At 33.4% G+C, this 21,636-nt stretch overlaps 1 protein-coding gene across 2 annotated transcripts in view; it reads left to right on the top strand.

Annotated features, from left to right (window-relative positions):
• LPIN2 (lipin 2) overlaps positions 1–21,636 on the top strand; it is a 98,039-nt gene that overhangs the window by 41,236 nt on the left and 35,167 nt on the right. For both annotated transcript variants that reach the window (XM_051970390.1, XM_051970389.1), the window contains exons 3-4: positions 6,500–6,595; positions 14,612–14,907. In XM_051970390.1, coding sequence (XP_051826350.1) covers positions 6,500–6,595; positions 14,612–14,907 — 392 coding nt within the window. The remainder of the gene's footprint in view (positions 1–6,499; positions 6,596–14,611; positions 14,908–21,636) is intronic.

Raw genomic sequence — 21,636 nt, 5'->3', positions numbered from 1 at the left:
GGGTTACAAAGTGCTTGTTTATATGTCTTGTCTCATTTGGTCCTATCTGTGTGACCCTGTGGAAAATCACTTCACCTTGGTTCCCTCAGGTTCCTCATCTGTAAAATGAATTGGAGAAGGAAATAGCGAACCACTCTAGTATCTTTGCCAAGAAAATCACAACTGGGGTCATGAAGAGTCAGACATGTGACTGAAAGCTAAATCAGCTTACAGGTGTTGCTAGTGTGATTAAACCCACTAATCTATTGTCTCCAAGATTAGTATATTGTCTCATTAAAATGTCTTCATTCATAAAAAGTAATATTTAAAAGTGACTTCCATTGTGTTCTTCAACATGAGATATCCTAAGTGACAAATTGCCTTGCCATCATTTGGCCCCAACTCTGCTTTTTCCTCATCCATATCCTTCTCTGTCATGAAACAAATGGAAAAGTTTCTCTTAAACATGGCTTGAGAAAGCTCATTGCTTCACCTGATGAAGATGAATTGCAATTCTTTGGAGTTTGGAAAGTTCATAGCATCATTAGTCTTTCTGAGGCACTCATTTATTCAGCATAAATGTTTGAAGGTGTAAGATGGACACATTTTCTCTAGTTTTCATACTTTTACCATCTTTACTAAAAGTTTGTAAGAAACTTTTTTTGAGATTTTGAACTTCTCCCTTCCCTCCACCATAATAACATGGGCTACAAAAGAGGTTCTACTATTAAATCTGAAATTGTGTTTTGGAAGAACTACTACATAAGTTTGCAATATATTTTCTTTGAAAGTATGTGTGGGTGTGAGAGGATACATCTGTTTTATGCCTTTAAGCTGAAAATTCCCCCAACCTTGTTAAAACATATTATACTTTGAAGGAAGCAAGAGAAAGGAGAAATTACTGGCTTCACAAAACAAGTCATTCATTTTTTTCAGACAAATATGATTTTATTTCCAGGTGGTGGCGTAACAAGTTAAGTTTCAATTTAATTCCCCTTCCATTTTCCGGAGGCAGCAGGATTAATGTGGTTTGGCTTCTGTTCACTGCTATGTTAAACTAAAGGGTTAGCCATTGGAAATCAAAAGCAGTGTTACTTTACTTGCTGACTGAAAAACTTTGTTGTTTTTTTTTTTTTTTTTTTTCAAAAGTGGCATTTGACCAAAGTCAGTTTTCCTAGTCTTTGTGTTTTTGGTTTTGTTCCCAGCAACACTAACCCCCTGGCTCTTATTTTGGAATTTCCGTGGAGCCATGGAGACTGTGACACAGTAACCTGCCCTACTTTTTCAAATTTAGTTTTTCTTAAATTGATACTTATGAAAGCACATATGGAAAATATTTATTTGCACCAAATATTTTACTTTAAAAAAAAAAAGACTTCTAGTATAAAGGAAAAACATGGGAGATGTGATAAGGTCACCAAGTTGTTTATTCTTATAATCAAGTACTTTTGAATGATGACTCGAACAATAGCCAAAAAACAAAGGTTGGCATTATATATGCTATTTAGTGATGGAAGTATTCTGCTGGCCAAGAAGGTGTAATGAGCACCCAATACACATAAAATAAAATCTTTAAGGAATAATATCTCTCAGTTTCCCAATATTATTGAATGGAAGTAGAGTGTGTAAACATAAGACTTTGAAAATCTTGCTCTCTTTTTCCTGTCTAATGGTCATCAGTCCTGCTTTAATTTGAGTTTCTGACCAATATTTTCATTAGTCTTCTAGCCAAAAGAAAAGTTTTTTATTTCAAGGTGTATCTGTTGCTTGAGATTCCATTTGTTGGTCATATACCACTGTGCTTTTGCAGGGCACTATCATAACAAGTTAATAGGTAGATAACATCCTATTTCCAGAAAGAGAGGATAATGTAGGACAGAACTCTTGAGGGGAGGGTATTAATGGTGAGATTTCTTTCTTTTCACATAAGATTATGTTTGTAATTTAATTTTTTTTGGTTAGTCTCTATCTTGGGATATATCAGGTAATAAGATTTTCATTTAAGAACCCAAAGACTGGCATAATACTTGTATGTTTCTGTTATCATTGTCATATTATCTTGAGACTTTCATTAAAGTCTAGAATTAGTGATAGAAAGGAAAACAGAGAAAACATCCTAAAGATGTTTTGGGGATAAACGGATTTCCTAAACCACTGGCATTCATTCTCTCATTAGTAAAACTAACTAGGGCTAGCCTGATGCATTTCTGCCAGCATTATTGAGAATTTTTTGTTATCTAATTGTGTTCTTACTCTTTTGGGATCCCATTTGGGATTTTCTTAGCAAAGAGGTTGGAGTGGTTTGCCATTTCCTTTTCCAGCTCATTTTACAATCAAAGAAACTGAGGCAAACAAGATTAAGTGACTTCACCTAACGTCACATAGCTAGTAAGTGTCTCAGGCTCCGGATTTGAACTCAGGTCTTCCTGACTTCAGGCCTGGATTTCTATCCTACTGTATTACTTGCCCACCCTATTATTGAGAATGCTTTTCATAAGTATGATTTTAACCTGTAGATTCCAAATTTCCAAATATTGCTATTCTTGTGAAGAGTAGATTTAAATGAATTACACCACTAGGTAGAAGCACTAATTAAACTGCTGAGTATAAACATATTGTCTTTCCCCATTAGATTCTGAACTTTTTGAAGGAAAAAAGTATTTTGCTTTTCTTTGTAACCCCAGAACTTAGCTTAAAGCCCTGCACAGAGCTGGTTCTTAATAAATATTTGTTAACATTGTTTTCCTGGTAATTTTTGTAGTAGACAAGCCTGATTATGTTGTTCTCTTGTTCAGGTAATCTTTAATAGTGTTCCTATTACTTAGAGAATAAAATACAAAGTCCTTTGATTATCAATGCCCTTTACAGTGTGATTCCAACTTACCTTTCCTGTCTTATTTTAACGTACTTATCTTCACCCAGAAGGGACCTTAGTAGTGGACAAAAACCTGGCCTTGAAGTCAGGAGGACCAAGGTTCATTTTTCAGCTCTGACACATACTAACATTGTGACCTTGAATAAATCATGTAGTTATTCAGTAATTTAAGGCTGTTAGTTGCAGAAATTCCCTTTAAGAATGCAGGTCAGCCACTCTTTAGTTGCAGAAGAGTGGCTGACCTGCATTCTTAAAGGGAATTTCTTCTTAAGGGAGGTCAATCCACCAATGAAATCACAGTTCCAGTTCTCTTCCCAATTCCATCCTTTATACAATTTATGTTTTATTATAACTTTTCACTGTCCCCCAAATTGGTATTTTTCTCAATTTGCTACTGCCTTTTCCTCCCCCATTTTCTTCTCTCCTTTCCCTTCTCTTCCTCCCTCTTTTTCTTCTCCTTTTCTTCCTTCTCCTTTTCCTCCTCAGCCTGCTATGTTTTATACTACTACAGCCCTCTTGTCTACAATCCTATGTAAGTTGGGAAGTCATCTACTATTGACCCTGAACTTTTCATAAATACAGTTGTACTTTATTTCCAAGTTTTTCCAAATCATTTTGCTTGTCACTTTTTTCTTTTTCTTCTCTCTCTCTCTCTTTCTCTTTTTTTTTTTTTTTTTTTTTTTTTTTTTTTGGCGAGGCACTTGGGATCAATTGATTGGCCCAGGTCACACAGTTTGGAAGTGTTAAGTATTTGAGATCAGATCCTCCTAGTTCCTGGGCTGGTGTTCTGTCCCCTATGCCATTTAGCTGCTTCTGCTTGTAATTTCTTATATCACAATAGTACTCCATTACAATCACAAGCCACATCTTGTTTAACCATTCCCAATTAATGAGTATCTCTTTGATTTCTAGTTCTTAGTCACTACAAAAAGAATTTCTGTAAATATTTTTGTACACATTAGGTCCTTTACCCTTTTTGGGGGGATATATTTGAAATATAGATCTACAGTTATATTGTTAGATCAAAGAATGTACAGAATGCCTTTGGGTATAGTTGCAAATTGCTCTCCAGAATGGTTGAATCAGTTCATAATTCTACCAACAGTGCATTCGTGTGCCAGTTTTCCCACATCCCCTCCAACTTTTTTCATTTTTATCATATTAGCCAGTCTGATAGGTATGAAGATATGATTTACCTTCTTGAGATGGTTCTCCAGCCTGAAACAGGCTCTTTTCCCCCGTCCTAATTAGCCTTTTAAAAATCTTTCTTCTTTTCTATAAAATCTAGTTCAGCTTTTTCTTTTTTAATGGAGGTATATCTCTGCAGGGCTCTATCCCACAAGAAGTCACATCCTCATTTCTCAGGATTTTTAGATTTCATGGGTATTTCATTGTTTTTCTCATATATCTTACTCCTCTTATTACTTCTGCTCCCTATTATCTTATAAATTCATTGAAAGTAGAGTTGTTTTTCACCTTGGACATCATAGAACACTTAATAAAGAAATGTTTGTTGGATCAAAGGCAAGCTACAAATTCATTATTTAGATTAAAAAGCTTACATGTTTGAGGTTCCACAAACAGTTATTTTAGCAACACAAGCATATCTACTTTTGAATATCTACTTTTAACTTCTAGTCATAAATGTATTATGCAAACAAAAATTAAGTGTTATTTTAGGTCAACACAAAGAATTGAACTTCTTGTTTGAAGTTGCTGAAATAGTCTTTACCTTTTTTCTATTCATTGAATAGAATTTTTTTCCATCTATAATTTCAAATTGTTTCTCACTCTAAAGAATAAAATACTCTTTTCTTTATCTGAAGAAGCCATTGTTAAGAACAGAATTATTACATGAGTTCATAATAGACTTTTCAGTGAATTGTTCACTCTTGGGATTTTCTGTAAGCTTTATCAGAAAATATGTATTTCTTAAATTGATCATTCTTAGATCTGGAATCTATTCATGTAGTTAATGTTAAAAAAAAAGAGTGACTGCTAAATGTTAATGACATACTCAGTCTTACCCCCTGTAGGCAATCCTCTTTTCGATTTTCTTATTGATTTTCCTAAAGACTAAGTTTGATCGTGTCATCCTCTTAATCATTCAACTTTAGTAGTGTCCTGTTGTCTTCAGGATCAAATAGAAAATCTATTGAGCATATAAAGCCCTCCAAAATCTAGTACTTCCCTATTTTTTCCCAATGTAATTATGCCCCTCCCTTACTCCTCCTCCTCTCACCTACCCTACTCTCCAGTATACATACACACGGTAACACTGACCTTGCTGGTCTTTGCACATAACATTTCATTTCCCAACTCTGAATGTTTTTGATTTTCTCTCAGATCTGGAACTCTCTTTTCCCTGGTTTCCTTCAGGTTTCAGTCAAAATCCCACCTTCAAGAAATCTTTCCCAATTCTTCCTGTAATCTAGGAACTTCCTTCTGTTATTTCCAATTTATCTTGAACATTTCTTATTTGTTCACATGTCATTTTTATGTTGTCTCCCCAATTAGAACAAGAACTTTCTTGCCTTTTTATCACTCCCATAGCTCAGTACCTGGCACATTGTAAGTATTTAACAAATATCACCTGACTAATTCCAGAAATTACAGAAGAATATTATTATTATCAGGAGAATCAAGTAGAACCAATTAATGATCCACCTATAGAATGCTTCTAAAAAGTTTATGTAATTACTTTCTGTTCAAAATATATAGACGTTATTAACATAAAACAAGATTGTCTCATATATTTAAATTAGGTTCTTGACCTTGGGATGAAAAACTTGTTTATAAAAATATTTTGAAAACTGCATTTAAAATTAGTGATTTCTTTTATAATTCTATTTTCTGCTAAAGAGATATAAAAAAGGGTTAAAGACTTTCACATTAACATAATATGAACTTTTAATGTTTTTTTTTAAATTTTAACAAAAAGTTAAACTTTGATTTCAATAATGAATTTGCCTTTTCAATTTTAAAAAAGTGTTAATTGTTTTTCCAACTAGTCACTACCTGTCTATAGGAATTATGAATAAATGTTTCCCTTGAAGTCCTCTTTGAATGTCTTCTTCTGGTGATCTTGGTTTCTGAAAGAGTGTGCTAGAACTTCTTTGAGAACTAGAAAAACTTTTCCAAGTACAGATCCAGTAATGGATTGTGATTTTTGTGTGAGAACCAACCTAGCTAAAATCAGAAGGAGTTATCTCACTTTTCAGATGATGAGTCTTTCTGTCTCTAATATCTCATTAAAAAGAGCCTATTAAGATGTGGAAAGTTCTCATTTGGCAAGATGGAAGGAGTAGCTGTACCTATAAAATCTTAGGTCCTTGAAGTATTAACTATAGTGTGGACTACAAGTTCATTTCAGGCTAGCCTTGAACCACCTAGAACTAGTCATGAATTCACCAAGAGATGAATAAACCAGCCTTTTAAGGTGTGGCCTTCTAGGGCACTTGGATTTATTTCTTAATCTAGAGATATGATAGGTTTAGGAGAAAGAAAGTTACCATCAAAGAAACATTTGCTGGGTTTATAAAATATTGTGATTATGGATATTGGAGGAAAGATGTAATTTTTTATATGCCTGAGTATATGTAGTCACAGTGCTGGTTCACTGATGAAAAGCTGTTTCTATTTCAGATTGACATAGAAATCAATGGCGATGCTGTGGATCTTCACATGAAACTGGGGGATAATGGAGAAGCCTTCTTTGTCGAGGAGACTGAAGAGGAATATGTAGGTTTTCAGAATTTTTGTCTCTATAGTGAAATTGACATCTACCGCATCCAAGTTATCACCTAATATTGGTGTCTGAAATTCCTTTCTTCTGTCCCTAAAATGGCAGAAATGTTTAGCAATTTTTATGACTGGTCATGTCCAAAATTTCTACTGATTAGAGAAATTTTGAGTTCCACTGCTTGCATCTGGGACAGTGACCATTGCTTTCCACCCAGACAGAAGTCTTTGCTGACATTGAATCTCTATTGTATGTCGTCATTGTACTCTAGAGATTCAGTAAAGAACTTTTGCTTTCTTTCCTCCCTGTGAGGGCAAGCACATATATCTCCGTTCAGTTTGAACAAGGTTTATTTACAGTTCATCTCAGGTAAACATAACAGTCAAGACAAAGTTCCATTTAGCTGCCAAGTCATATCTCTTTAGGGTGTTGACCTCTAGACTTAGAAAACATGTTTACCCTTTTGGTTAGGGACATTAAATCGTTAACCTCAGAAACACAGGAACAGCTAAGTTCTCATGATATAATTCAAGATAGTAAAATATTGATCTGAATTCATTCACTCATTCAAGCAGTTATTACATACCTACTGTGTACCAAGCAATGTCCTTAGTGCTGTAGTTACAACAAAAACAATTCCTGCCTTCTGGGATCGGAATTCAAGGAGGGAGAGAGGATTTCAAAGTATACAGATTAAAGTAATAAAATACATACCTATTAAATACAGATAAGAGAAGATATATGGAGGGAGAGCTCTGAATACTGGTGAGATCAGGAGATCATTATATAAGAACTGCCGTTTGAGCTTTGTGAGCCTTGAAGGAAGGCGTCCATTCTAAATATGGGAGGATGGTCTGTCCAAAGTCCAGAGAAGTTGAAAGAGTGCTTTGTATAGTGGACGTTAAGTAGAAAGGCTTGGCTGGAGCATAGTGTGTGAAGAACAACATATTAAATCTAGTTTATTCTAAACAGAAGTATTTGTATTTTATTCTAGAGCTTATAGGGACCCACTGGACTATGTTGAATTCTTATGAGTAATTCTTGGTTCTAGTCTTCCCTTACAAAAGATTATAGCATTATAAGTTCTTTGAAATTCCTAAAACAATAGCTAACATGTCAATTATTCAACAAGTATTTATTAGGCAGTTATTATGTGCTGAGAGTGGGGCAGCTAAGCCAGGTGGGGAAGTGGATAGAGTTTTGGCTGGAATTGAGAAGATTCGTCTTTCTAAGTTTGGATCTGACCTTAGACACTGGCTTTGTGACCTTGAATAAGTCTCTTAGTCCTGTTTGCCTCAGTTTCCTCATCTGTAAAAGCAGATGGAAAAGGAAATGGCAAACCTTTGCCAAGAAAATTCCAAATGGATTCATAGAGAGTCAAACATGACTTAACAACCACAAATATGCTAAGAACTATGCTGCTAAGCACTGGAAATACAATGAAAGCAAAAACCCAGTCCCTCTGGCTAAAGTGCTGCTTGTGATGCTTTATTTGACTTTCTAACAATATTAAATATTGCAGATATTACCCTCATTTTACAGATGATGATACTGGAACTTAATGAAGTTGTGATGTGGTTACACAGTAAATTCCAGTTGGAGAATTTGAACCCATTATTTTCTTGACTAAGTCTAGCGGTTTTCCTACTACAGAATGCTATCTCTTGGTAAAGACACAATTCTGTAATTTCATAGAATACCTGGCACGTTACAAGCTTTTAGAATTCATTAGTGGATTAGATTTATGTGTAGCTAGAATTTTCCTAGCTCTCTAAAAGTTTTCCCTCCACTACCACTTCCCCCCCCCCCCATTATGTTTTCTTCTACAAAAACTAATATTTCATTTGGTAAAAACAGTAGGTCCACAAATAATTTCCCAAATACTGGACTGGCTTATTTCATGTTATGCCTTTCTAGTGCCTAAACTGCTTTCCAAACACAGGATTCATTTTTTTGCTATGATGAATTAGAAGGAAAAAACACACACACACACACACACACACACACACAGAGTACAGGGAGTTCCAGTCCTGCCACTTATATGTGATTTTGGGCAAAATCTATAACCTCTGAGTTTTTAACTCAGAAAATATCAGATTTGCAGTAAATGATTATTAAGACCTTGAGGGTCTCAAATTCTATGAATGATGTAGGAAATGACCATTTCTTCCTCTGTAATAGAGTGGGGTCAATTCATGGGAGAGTATCTCACCATATCAAGAAAATTCCTGGCCCATTGTTCATGTTATATAACTATTACTTATGTTTATTTGTCTTAACATGGAATTCTTTGAGTTGTCTTTGACAAAGGCAAAAACCAGAAAATGACAGTTGAAGTTAAAGCTGTCATGATGACTAATCATTTTTGAGAGTTTTTAAAGTAACTACTAACAGCTCTCACTATAGGAAAAGAGTTTCAGGATGAATTGTGCACCATATATTAAGCAAACACGTTGAGAGGACCGACTAATCAACACTTAACAATAATTCCATTCAGACTGAGCAGAAACAGCTCCAGAAGTACAAATTTTCTAGTTTAGGTTTCCCTAATACTGAGTTTAAAAATGCTATATTTTCTGTTGGTTGGTTAATTTCCTTCTGAAATTGTGTGCCCATTAAAAGTCAGCTGCATTCCTTTAAAATATAGTAATGGTAAAAAATGCAACTTTACTATTCAAAAGAACATGATTTTCATTATTAAAATACTCCAAATTAATGTTTCCCACATTAAACATTTTTGAGTATGAATTCTAAATCTTTTAAGCCAGATGTTCTTTATCTTAAAGGTAGAAATATTCTTTCATCCATAATTGATTTAGCAATTCTGTCTGATTGTGTTTTCAAGTTTGAGTATAAGTAAGATTAAGCTTTCATATATAGCTGCACTCACTTTATTTTTTTTAAGGAGAGACTTTTGAATGTACTTACTTAATAATCAGCCAAGTAATGAGGAAGACAACTGACATTTAAATAGCTCTTTCAAGTTTGCCAAGCACTTTACTGAACTGTCTCGCTTGAATCATATCCCCTTAACCACAGGTTCATTTTAAAAATTTTTCTCTGTTTTTTTTTTTTTTTTTTTTTTTAAGGTGGAGTGCCTTTGTGAGTAGGAATACCTAGACAAAATGAATATCATTTTTTTTTTTTTGGTGGGGGAGAGGGAAAATGTCAACTAGACTCCCTGGACAATTATACTATTTGTTGCTGAAAGCTAAAAACATTCAGGGAAGTTGATTTACATTAAAGCATAGAACTAGCTTTATATTTTTAGTAATTACCCAAGTGATAGTGACTTAAGATATTGCTTCCTAAATTTCATGTTAAATAAAACTGACATTTAATTGACATCTAAATATTGAGGAATTTCTCTTATGCAATGCAGATTGACACCTATTCTGCTCAGAAAAATTGCCTTATTGCATTACCAAGGAAACAGAAAGTGTTTAAATAATGATAGTTTACTTACTCTCTTCATCCCCATTAGTATAACAATTATTTTAAAGCAAAGTTTTTAAACCTCAGAGCATTTCACCCAGTCAGGAAAACCTGGACTCAAATGCTCCTTCAGAAACTTAACTTGTGATTCTGGAAAATCACTTAATTTCTCTGTCTCTGTTTCTTCATTTGTAAAATAGAGATAAGAATAGCACCTAGCTCCCAAGGTGGTTTTTGTGAATCAAATGAAATAACACTTGTAAAGCAAGACTTTGTAAATCTTAAAACAAGTTATTATTATTAGTAATAACAATAATTGAGTAATGCATAAAGGGTAGAAAATGGTTTTGTTTTTGGCAAGGTTTTACTATATAAGATATTTCATCATTACTTGATTTGCATTTTCTTCTATGTGTTTCCTGTTCTCTCTTAGGCTTTCTAGCTTATCTTTCTTGACAAAAAAGCCTACTTTTTTTAAAGTAAAAATCTAAGAAGCTAAGCAATTACTCATTCTTTATTATTATTAAGTTAGCATTAATTAGTAGTTCTTAATTATAGCCATGGCCATACTGTGCTTTTGATATTTGAATCTGGAAACAAGAGATCCACAAACTTCAGTAAGTAGTTATTGTTACTCAGTGATCAAACCTGAATTATTCAGAAGATTATTTTGTGGCTTTAGAAAAGAAAGATAGGAAGCAGGAAAATTAGTTAAGAAGGTATAATAATATTCAAGGTGAGAAATAATGAGGGCAATGAGATTGGAAAAGAAAGAAGGAATGTTGGAGATATTTTGTTATTTATGCTATGATGAGGCAGCTAGGTGGTCTAGTAGACAGAGCACTGAACCTGGAAATTGGAAAATAGTTCAGATCCAGCCTCAGACATCTAGTAGCTGAATGACTTAGGACAAATCCCTTAAACCATTTGTCTCAGTTTCCTAACTTGGCAAATTAATAGCACTAACCTCACAGGATTGTTTTGGGGGAACAGATAAGACATATATTTGAAAAGTGCTTAGCGGGTGCCTGACACATAGTAGATACTATATAAATACGTGCCATTATTAGCCATTATTATTATAGAATGTGGTCTAATAAGCATTAATGCAAATTCTACTTTAATGTTTCTTCTTTTCTCCTTTTGCTTTCATTTAAGTTTGTTACAGATATAGCTATGAAAAAGCATATTTGGAACATTTCTTATAGCAAAAAAAAGTCTTAGAGTTTCCAATAAGCTCATGGAATTCTAAAGTCTTCTTGAAGTAGTATCCCAAAAGAGCTACTGCCCTTCCCCAAATTTCACAGGTTGAGGCCCCTAAGGGATAAGTATCTTATTTTTAAAGTAGTTTATCAGTTTATTCTCATAAAACCGTCTACTTGCAAACATCCCTCCTCCCTAGTTTGTTTCCATTAATAGTCTTCTAGGGGCCTCAAATAGTTTAAAGCAAAATAATTAACTGAAATGTCACCATAATAAGATAAATAAAGATAATAAGATAAAATACTTTCTCCATAAAGCGGATGTTTATTCTTCTATAACTACACATGGCATCAGTAGGGGAGAGTAGACACAGATATAGAAAGCCCACAGTATGGACTATAGGGTTCTTCTCCCCTAATGATGGCTTCATGGCTGATCCTCCTTTCTTTAGTATCACATATGAGATGTTTTAAGTAAGTAGCCCAACCTTGAGGCAAAAAGTGTCCAAGGTAGGATTTGAACCCAGATCCTGACTCCTGATCCAGTATTAAACATTGCAGAAGATGAGCATAAGACATGAGTAGAGATCGGAGATACAGATGACTCTTAAGATTTTAATTGTGGAAGACTGAGAAGGTCCCATGTTTATCAATTAAAAGAAGGAAGTTGAGGTAAGGCAGGATTAATAGAGATGATGACTTCTATTTTAGACATGCTTAATTGAAGAATCAGTACAACATTGAGAATGGAGCAGATAGAAGTTGCAGAAGAGAGAAAAATCTGGAAGTCATCCCTATGGAGAAGATGATTAAAGTCATAGAAGCAGATGAAATTCCCAAATCTGCCCTGCTATTCTTGTTTTTAAAAAAAAAAATGGATCAGAAACAAGCTGAAATGCTATGTGCTTAAAAGACATTGAGATTACATAGTTTTGAACCAGGACCTTCCCCATTTCTTGAATGTAACTTTCTTGCTGCTTGTAGGATAAAATGCCTCTTACTTTATTTCAGTCCCATTGTTCTTTATCTCAGTAAGTTCTTTACATGGTTCTTTGTAAAGGAATAATTAAAATTGCTATGAAAGTAAAAGAATAATTTTACAAATTAAGTAATTAAAATGGAGTTTTAAGGGATCTTACCCACCACTATTATTTATCTCGAGTAAACTATCTAACTAACTAACCAAGGAACTTATATTCTACAGAAACAGGTGCAAGGATATCATTATAATGTGCACATAAATAAATATGTACACAAGGATAATTAAGGAGAGGGACAGCACTTCCAATATTTGACCCAAGTTATGTATTGTACGATACAAAAAAAATGATATTTGCCACATAACATGATGCTAAGCCACTTGAATGATATTTGAAAACTAGTGGGGAATAGGAGTTACATAGAGGGCTCACTAACACAACTGAAAATAGAATCAGTACCTGTCAAGATGTCAATGCAGAGATGTGAACAGTATCCCAAATCAAAGGTAATAGAATGAATTTAGTCATATTGTGAAAGAAAAATCAGAAGAAAAGGAAAAAACCATAAGAAAGGAAAAACAAAACAAAATGTGAAAATAGAATGCTTCAATATGCATTCAGTCTCCATAATTTTTCTCTGGATGCGAATGGCATTTCCAACCCAAGTCTTTTGGAATTTTCTTGGTTCATCACATTGCTGAGAAGATCTAAAATCATCATAGTTAATTTTCTTAGAATCTTGTTAGTACTGTGTACAGTGTTCTCCTGCCTCTACTCACTTAAGTCAGCATCAGTTTATGTAAGTCTTTCTAAGCTTTTCTGAAATCAATCTCTCATCATTTCTTATAGAACAATAATAGTCCATAACATTCATGTACTATAACTTATTGATCCATTCCCCAATTATGGGGCAGATGATAGCTGCTTTTTTATTTTGCTCTAGTCAGACCACATTTTGAGTATTGTATATTGATAATCTAGAGAGTGTCCAAAGGAGAACAACCAGGACAGTAATGAGTGAATCAAGAAGCGTTTAGTTAGCCTGTAACAGGGAAAATGTGGGACAGGGGCAAGATAGGTGACTTCAGATATTTGATGGAATCTTTTGCTTTTTCTAGAAATCAGAACTTAAAACAATAGGTATATATCACAAAGAGGAAAATTTAAGATTAACGTTAGGGAAAAAAATCAGTTAGTTGCTAATTTTTTTAACTGAAAGCGTAATAAGCCATCTCTGAAAAGTTGTCGATTCCCTTCATTTGAGATCTTTAAACAAAGGTTGAATGTCACTTGTTGGATATGTTGTAGAACAGGATATGTCCTGTTCATATACAGTTTGGCCTGAGATGTCAGTGATGTCCCTTTCATTTCTAAAATTCTTTGGATCTGTACTTGTCATTGTATTGCACAGAGCACAGAGTGGGCACTTAATAAATGTTTGCTGAATTGAATTGTATTAAATGAAAAGATTTCTTTTATATCTTCAGTCTCTATCGTTTTCTCTTTGTGGTTCAGAAATATGTATCAGTGATGTTACTGATGTCAAGTGCTTCAGAAATCCATTAATTGATTCATTTATTATTGAATACTGGGACATAATTTTTCTGATGTTAATTTCCAGTCAACTTCTCCATTAACCAATTTAAAAGGGCTTTCCTTATTTTCTTTTTGTCCTTCCAAGTTTCTAGTTTTCTTCTCTGGAGAATAGATTTTTTTAATGTCCTCATTTTAGAATATATTAATTTTCATTTGTTAAGAGGAATTTCTTCTCTGTCCTACCTTCTTCTCTTCAAACTTAATTAATTGGACAAAGTCATTCTTAAACTGTTTCTTAAGCTAGGTCCCCTAGTTTTTCTGTGCTATACTTGATTCTTACTTCTGCCTTTTATTTGATATAAATCTCTTTAGAGTTTGCCTCTTACTTTATTTGAGTACCATTTTTCCTTTTTTTTTTTTTTTTGAGTACCATTGTTATTTCAGTAAGTTCTTTACATTGTCCATTGTAAAATTATTCTTTTACTTTCACAGCAATTTTAATTGTCCCTCTTTTAATAGTGATGTCTATTATATTTTTTCTATTTTTCCTTCAAGCATATAGTGTCGATTTTTCTAGATTTGTATTGCGAAAGCTAACTACTCTTCTACTGATATCACCCTACTAATATCACCCAACACTGTTCAACAATTAATTGGAGAGACATGTTCAATGTATAGTTTTCAGTGATTTGCTTAAATATTCATTAGCTCCTGATTTCCAAATTAGGCAGGATAGCAAAAAACTTTGTAAGATTCTTTGATTCTAATGAAATAGATTTTTTCCTGCTATTATTAACTTTACATAAAAGTCAACAGTATTTTTAAAAAATATATCTCAATTGTCGTCTTTGTTCTTTTCAAGGAAAAACTTCCTGCCTATTTGGCTACCTCACCAATACCTACAGAAGATCAGTTCTTTAAAGATATTGAGACTCATTTGATTAAGTCAGGTGGAAATGAAAGGATGTGTCAGAATGCAGAAATCTCGCACATGATGGAGACAGAAACTGTTTTCAACCCAGGTTCTGTAAAGAAGAAAAAACGACGGAAAAAGAAGTATAAACAAGATAAGAAGGAAGATCAGACCTCATCTCCTGCAGTGGAGGACACCTTTGATATAGATATAAGCTCTGATGATGAAAAAGGAGCCCAGCCCAGGTAAACAAATGCATTGATCAGTAAAATACTTTTGCTCTGAAGTGTTCAATTTTGGCATGCCTGGTACCAATCTAAAATAAGAGGAGATTGTTTTCTTTTGAATATAAGTAGTAATGTTGGGTTTAGTAAAAATAGGAACTTTCTTTTCTAAATCCCTTCAAAATCTACTATAAATAATTTTCTAATTTGCTCTGGTACTTGAAAATAGGAGTTGCCAAAGACCAGTAACCCTTTTTATTTTCACCATTTCTAAAAGCCAAATCAGCCTTATATGTCAACCATGAAAAAGAATTTTCAATTATTTTCTTCTCTTATAATTATATAACTAGCTTTACAGAGGTCCAACACGGTCACCCTCCCCCTAAAACAAAAAATTAGCAAATAAGCTCAACATGTTCAAAAATGAACTTTGCCTTCCCTTCCCTCAAACCCGTTTTCTAACTTCCTTGTTAATGTCAAAGATACCACCGTCTTCCAAATCACCCAAATTTATAACCTATATATTATCCTCAAATCTTTATTCTCTCTCATCCCCCATATCCCCATATCTAATCAATTATCCAGTCCTATCATTTTACCCTCATAATATTTCTTAAATATACTTCTTTTCTTCTCTGATGTCGCTATCACTTTGATACAGTTCCTTATCACTTCATGCCAGAGTACTGTAACAGCCTGTTGGCTGGTCTCCTGACTTCAGGTCTCTCCCCACTCTTGTGCTTTTCATGGTTTATTGTCTCTTAATTTATCCTGTATTATGTTTGGACATAATTATTTGCACGTTGTCTACCTCATTAGCCTGAACTCCTTGTAAGTATGAGTGTTTTTTTGTTGTTATTGTTGTTGTTGTTTTGTATCCCTAATGCTGAGCAGGGTGTCTGACACTTAGTAGCTGTTTAATAAATATCATTTGATTAATATAAAACAATATAGGAATGTCTTTTTGAAATAACTTAATGCTTTATAAAAGCAGAACCAGAACAGAGTAGAACATTCATTTACTACAAGCACAAAAGAGGAAAAGTGAATGACTATGAAGAATTCTAATGGAGACTTAGAATAAATGACTGAAAAGTTATATATTTTTATACACTGAAATTTATTCACCTTATTGTAAATAATTTACAAAGCAGGGCTGTATTTATGTTCAGTTTTAAATTAATGATAAATTATTTTGTTTTAAAAATTAAGTCATTAGGGATGAGGACTGGACCTCTGATTTCATTGATGTGAGATGCTTTCAGATCCATTAACCATATTTATCAAAGCAGGTCAGCATCTCCACTGCAAATTTAATCTTAGGATGTTGCCCAAAGCACTGAGGAGTTAGATGATTTGCTCGGGGTCACAGAACACAGGGACTTTTTTTTGAGGGAATTAGGGTTAAGTTACACAGCTAGTGAATATCTGAGGCTGGATTTGAACTCAAGTCCTATTGACTCCAGGTCTAGCTCTCTATCTATTGTACCACTTTGCTGACCCCACAGTCTCTCTTTAAAAAATTAGATATCTTTATTTTTAATATATGCTATAGTTGTTACTTTATTTAAACTTGTCAGTAACACTGGCTGGAACAGTAATGTCCTAGTAACAAAGTTGATTAGAAATTTTTTACAAAAGTTACCAAAAATGAGTTTTTATATGCAAACTTTTATTGAGTTGGGAGAAAGAAAAAAGGAGTTATATTCTATATGAGAATCCCCATATATTTCCTTCTCCTATTGAAAAATTCAAATACTGTATATTAAGTCCCTTTTTAGATGATTAAAGAAGTTTTTGGTTGCATTACTAAATTGCAATTTTTTTCTCTTTTGTGATTGTGATTTCTTAACAAAGGCTGAAAAATAATTCTGGACTTATCTTTGACTTTTATTATGAGTTTTAGGAAGGGATATATTTAGTACTTCTAAATGTTAAATGCAAAGAAGTTTAAAATCTGAGATTCAAGATAACTTTTATCTCTTCAGAGCTTTTCTACCTCTTTTCATTCTAACAGAATTGCACACATATTCTTTCTCTCTTTCTCTTACTTCTATCACCTTATACTGATTCTGAGAGAAAACACTTCCTCAGTTCAAACTAAAGAATTAAAGATTAAAAGACAAAGAGGAAAAATACTGACTTTGTTCACTATTTACTTACCCTATCAATGTGAACCAAACAATTAACAAAGCCAGAATAGATCAATAAATTCTGAGTAATTCCTCAATCATTTAACATAAATATTATCTGCAAAGAGATTAACAACAAGCTTATACTTTGTACTTTTGTACTCAGGAATTCTGAGTGAATGGAAGAGTAAAATATAATGAACTGCTAGTCATATAAACAAGAGTAATGGTCTTCCTTTCCTTTTTCTCCTTTCTTATTTCCGGTATCTGCTATAAATAGTTACTGCCTTTCTCAGTATGTAGGGTTGTTGGGTTTTTTTTTTTTGACCATTTGCTTTTTGGGAGGTGGGGGATGCTGTCTCTATTCAAAGAATAAGGTACTCTCTTAAAAAATTGAGAATGGGTGCACATTAATGGTACACTTGGTGTTGCGATTGAATTGATAGACAAGAAATAAATAATGATTCAGAAAACATTTGCATCCACGCCACATCCATACCTCATTTGCAATAACATTTCTATTCATTCCCTTGGGTGAGCCTGCTCAAATTAGTCAGAACTGCCCTAGTTCTTACCAATGTGTTTTTCCTACCTGGCATTCTGCCAAGAATAAAATTGAAAGGTCTCCTCCATCCCCCAAAATAGACCAGTTTTTCTTGACATTTTGCATTTAACACTTCCTGTTTGTACATCCATTTATAAACCAAATGTATACACAGTTTATTAGTAAGAAAATTAGAAATAGACTTTAGAGCCTGCAACTTAACCTTGGGATGCTAATGAGAGTTACGGAAACTTCTGTAATTTCAGCTGAGGCCCCAAGAACTATTCTGCTTAAAAAGTTCTCAGGAACAAATACTAGGGCTATAAATAAAGGTAATAGATTCGGGGGCCTCTCAGTTCCCTACTAGCTCTAAATGTTATGAATGAGTAAAAATGAAAAAAATTCCATTTCTGTCATTAGTTTAAGATGAGTGATCAGTCAGTCAACAAATGTTTATCGACTGTGACCTATGTGCCTAGTATTACGATGGTTTTTGTAGCAGAGAACCAGAACCGTACTTAAACTTCCTGAAGTCCTGGCTCTTATTGATTTGGCTGGCTGGCAGCTACATGTAGTTGACTGCTTATCTCTGTAAACCAGAGTTTGCTGATGATATAACAAATAGACCCTGCCAAAAATAGGCTTTTAGACGTGTAAATTCAGCTCCTGTAATATTGCTCGTGTTTGTCCTTTCTCATTACACTGCTGGTGGATTCTAAAGGAACTTCAAATTGAATTTTTTTTCCTTTTTTCTCTCTCTTTAAGAGAAAATGGTTTACTTAATTTAAAAAATTCTAATCATAGCATAAACCTGTATAAAACAATAGACTCTCTGAATGGGCTCAGGTGGATCTTGGTTTTTCCATTCCAATCACTTTTCAGCAGATGATTTGGTTCCCTCTTTTAGACTTGAGTTTCTGGTGTGGAAAATATGTTGGTTTGTGATTCTCAGACTTTTTTTGGTCTCTGGACTTCTTTACAATCATAAAAATTGTTCAGGATGTTACTTCCCTCACAATCCAAGAGCTTTCATTTGTAGTTACTTCTATTGGTATTTACTACATTAGACAATAAAATATCTTAATAGTATTATGAAAAGTTTTGATCATAGAAACCTCTCCCCTTTCCCTCCAAAAATGACTCTCTGAACAGACTTTGAAGTCCTGATAATTTCTTAAGATCTCATATACCTCCTAAATCTGTTGAATTTAAATGAGCTTTCAGCATAGATATTTGAGATTTAAAAGTATGTAATTAATTATGCTATTAAAATAAATAGCATTGTAATCCCTGCTAAAAAAGAAGAAATTCAGAGAAAAAGAAAATCATTCAGTAAGTCACATTTAATTTCCAATAAAAAGGAGAATTAGCAGTGTTGGGGAAAAAAACATTAATTTTCTATATTGCAGGAATATAGTATGGATTTTACAAGTATGTAAGCATGAGCTATATAGTCTATTTTGTATGTTTTAATTTTATAAGCTCACTTTATGTGGCCTTTAGTTATACTATTGATTCCAGGGCCCAAATTGTGTACCTCTGTTTATAATACTTTTGCCATTTTCATTGCATTTCTTGTATTTTTGAGTGCTTTATAGGGCAAGGAAGCACTTTGAATGATTTTAGGTGAAAGGGATTTTGTTTAGAGTTGAAAAAAATCAATTTTATAATAAAGACATTAAAAAATGAGATCCTTTGACACTTCCCATTCTGCTACCTCTTCTTGTCATTTAACTCAATACTTCCATTTCCTTTAAAGCACCCCTTCCCCATTTCTGTTTTGTTTTAAAAAAAAAAAGTTCCCTCTTTTTAATGTACTTATTTTTCTGTTTTCCTTAATGTTTTATTTCATTAAATATTTTCCATTTACATTTAAAAAATTTTAACATTCATTTAAAAAAATTTTGAGTTTCAAATTTTCTCCTTCCCTCTTGCTTCTCCCATCTCTTGAGAAGGAAAATACATTGATATTGATTATCTGTGTGAAGTCTTGCAAAACATGTTTCCATATTAACCATTTTGCAAAAGAAAACATGCCTATCCACACACAAAACCCAGCAAAAATAGTTTAAAAAGTTTTCTCTCTGGAAACGACATAGATAGCATTTTTCATCATGGGACCTTTGGAATTGTCTTGGATCATTGTATTATTAATCAGAGTAGCTAAGTCTTTCACAATTGATCTTTCTTACATATTGCTGTTACTCTGTGCAGTATTTTTCTGGTTCTATTCAGTTTACTTATTTCATGAAGCTTCCCAGGTGTTTGTTTTTTTTTCTCAATCCATCCTGTTTATCATTTCTTATAGCAAATAGTATTCCATTATAGTCATTTACCACAGATTGTTCATGAGTTCCCCAATTAGTGGACATCCCCTCAATTTTCAGTTCTTTGCTTCCTGAAAAAGAGCTGCTATAAGTATTTTTGTACAAATAGATCCTTTCCCCTTTTCTTTGATCTCTTTAGGACAGAGACTTAGTAGTGGTAGTGCTGGGTCACAGGTATGCAGTTTTATAGCCCTTTGGGCATGTTCCAAATGATTCTCCAGAATGGAGATTAGTTCACAACTCCACCAACAGTGCATTAATCCCAATATCAGATATCAGATAGAGAAAAAGAACCTTAAACCCTAGCCTATACATCTAGATAGCTATGTTAATAGTCAATAGATTTAGTGTATGAGGGGATGAAACTTTTCATTATCTTTTTAAAAATAATATTTTTTTTCCAAATACATGCATAGATAGTTTTCAACATTCAACTTTGAAGAACTTTGTGTTCCAAATTTTTTCCCTCACCCGCTTTCAAGACAGCAAGCAATCCAATATAGGTTAAGCATATGCAATTCTTCTAAGCACATTTCCATATTCGTCATGTTACACACACACACACACACACACACACACACACACACACACATCAGATCAAAAGAGAAAAAAACAACAACAAGCAATTGTACAATCACAAAAAAAAAAAAAAAAGATGTAAATGCCATAGTGTTTGATCTACATTCAGTCTCCATAGTTCTCTCTCTGGATGTGGCTGGCACATTCTATGACAAGTCTATTAGAATTGTCTTGGATCACCTTGTTGTTGAAAAAAAATAAAGACTTCTCATTATCTTGAAGTCCTGGGTATCATATGTGTTTGGAATTTTAAAATTTTCAGTTATTCAAGTTCTCCTTGACCACCTTTTCCTCAGAGAATTATGTGGTCTTTACTCTCATGGTTTCCAAAACTAGGTTTTCACTAATAGTTTTATTTCAATAAATAACATTCTAATACACTACTTTGTTTTAATTTGGAGACTCATTTCTTCAACAGAAATTGAGGTTGGTTCAGGCTTCTTGAAAAAAGGAACAGGTAAAAGAAAAAAAAGTTGAATGAAATGACTTGCTATTCCCTTTTTCTTGAAACATTAGAGCCATACTTGCTTTGCTTGAACCACATCTACAATTGTTATAGTCTTTTTAAGATGATAGTCATTTTAGTGAAGACAATCTATACTAGAATATGTCTTTTTATTCCTAAGATAACTGGTGATAATGATTACCCTTGCAAAGGTAATTTATTCAACTTTTGCTCCCAATATAATCTGGGTTTTGGGCTTGGATAACGCATAAAATCTTTTATTGCTTTCCACCAGATATGTTAATTTATAGAAACAATAAAAATTACATCTCCTGAATATGAATACTTTTTTAATGTCTAAAATTCTGTTTTCCCTTATTTACATAGCCTGCAAAAGTAATACAAAAGTCCATCACTAATAAAATGTATTTTAAACATCCAGCAATAACAATAGGATGTCAGAACAAGAAGCATTAAAAGGAGCCCCAAGGTAACATTCCCACCCCAAATTTTGCCTCTTCCTCCTCCCAGAAAAAGAAAAATCAACAAACTGATTCTCCATTATTTTTAGCACAAGAATTCCTAACTTATTTTTGTGATGTGGTCTCTCTTGGCAATTTAGTGATGCTTATATATAGACTCCTTTTCAGAATAATATTTATTTCCTCCCTTTATAATTGGAGGGAATGTTAGATTTCAGGTAGAAGTTAGTGAAAATATTTT

The sequence above is a fragment of the Antechinus flavipes genome, chromosome 1 (genome assembly GCF_016432865.1).
Source record: "Antechinus flavipes isolate AdamAnt ecotype Samford, QLD, Australia chromosome 1, AdamAnt_v2, whole genome shotgun sequence".
NCBI lineage: Eukaryota > Metazoa > Chordata > Mammalia > Dasyuromorphia > Dasyuridae > Antechinus > Antechinus flavipes.
The sequence above is the reverse complement of the archived record's forward strand: the minus strand, read 5'-3'. Positions and strand labels throughout refer to the sequence as shown.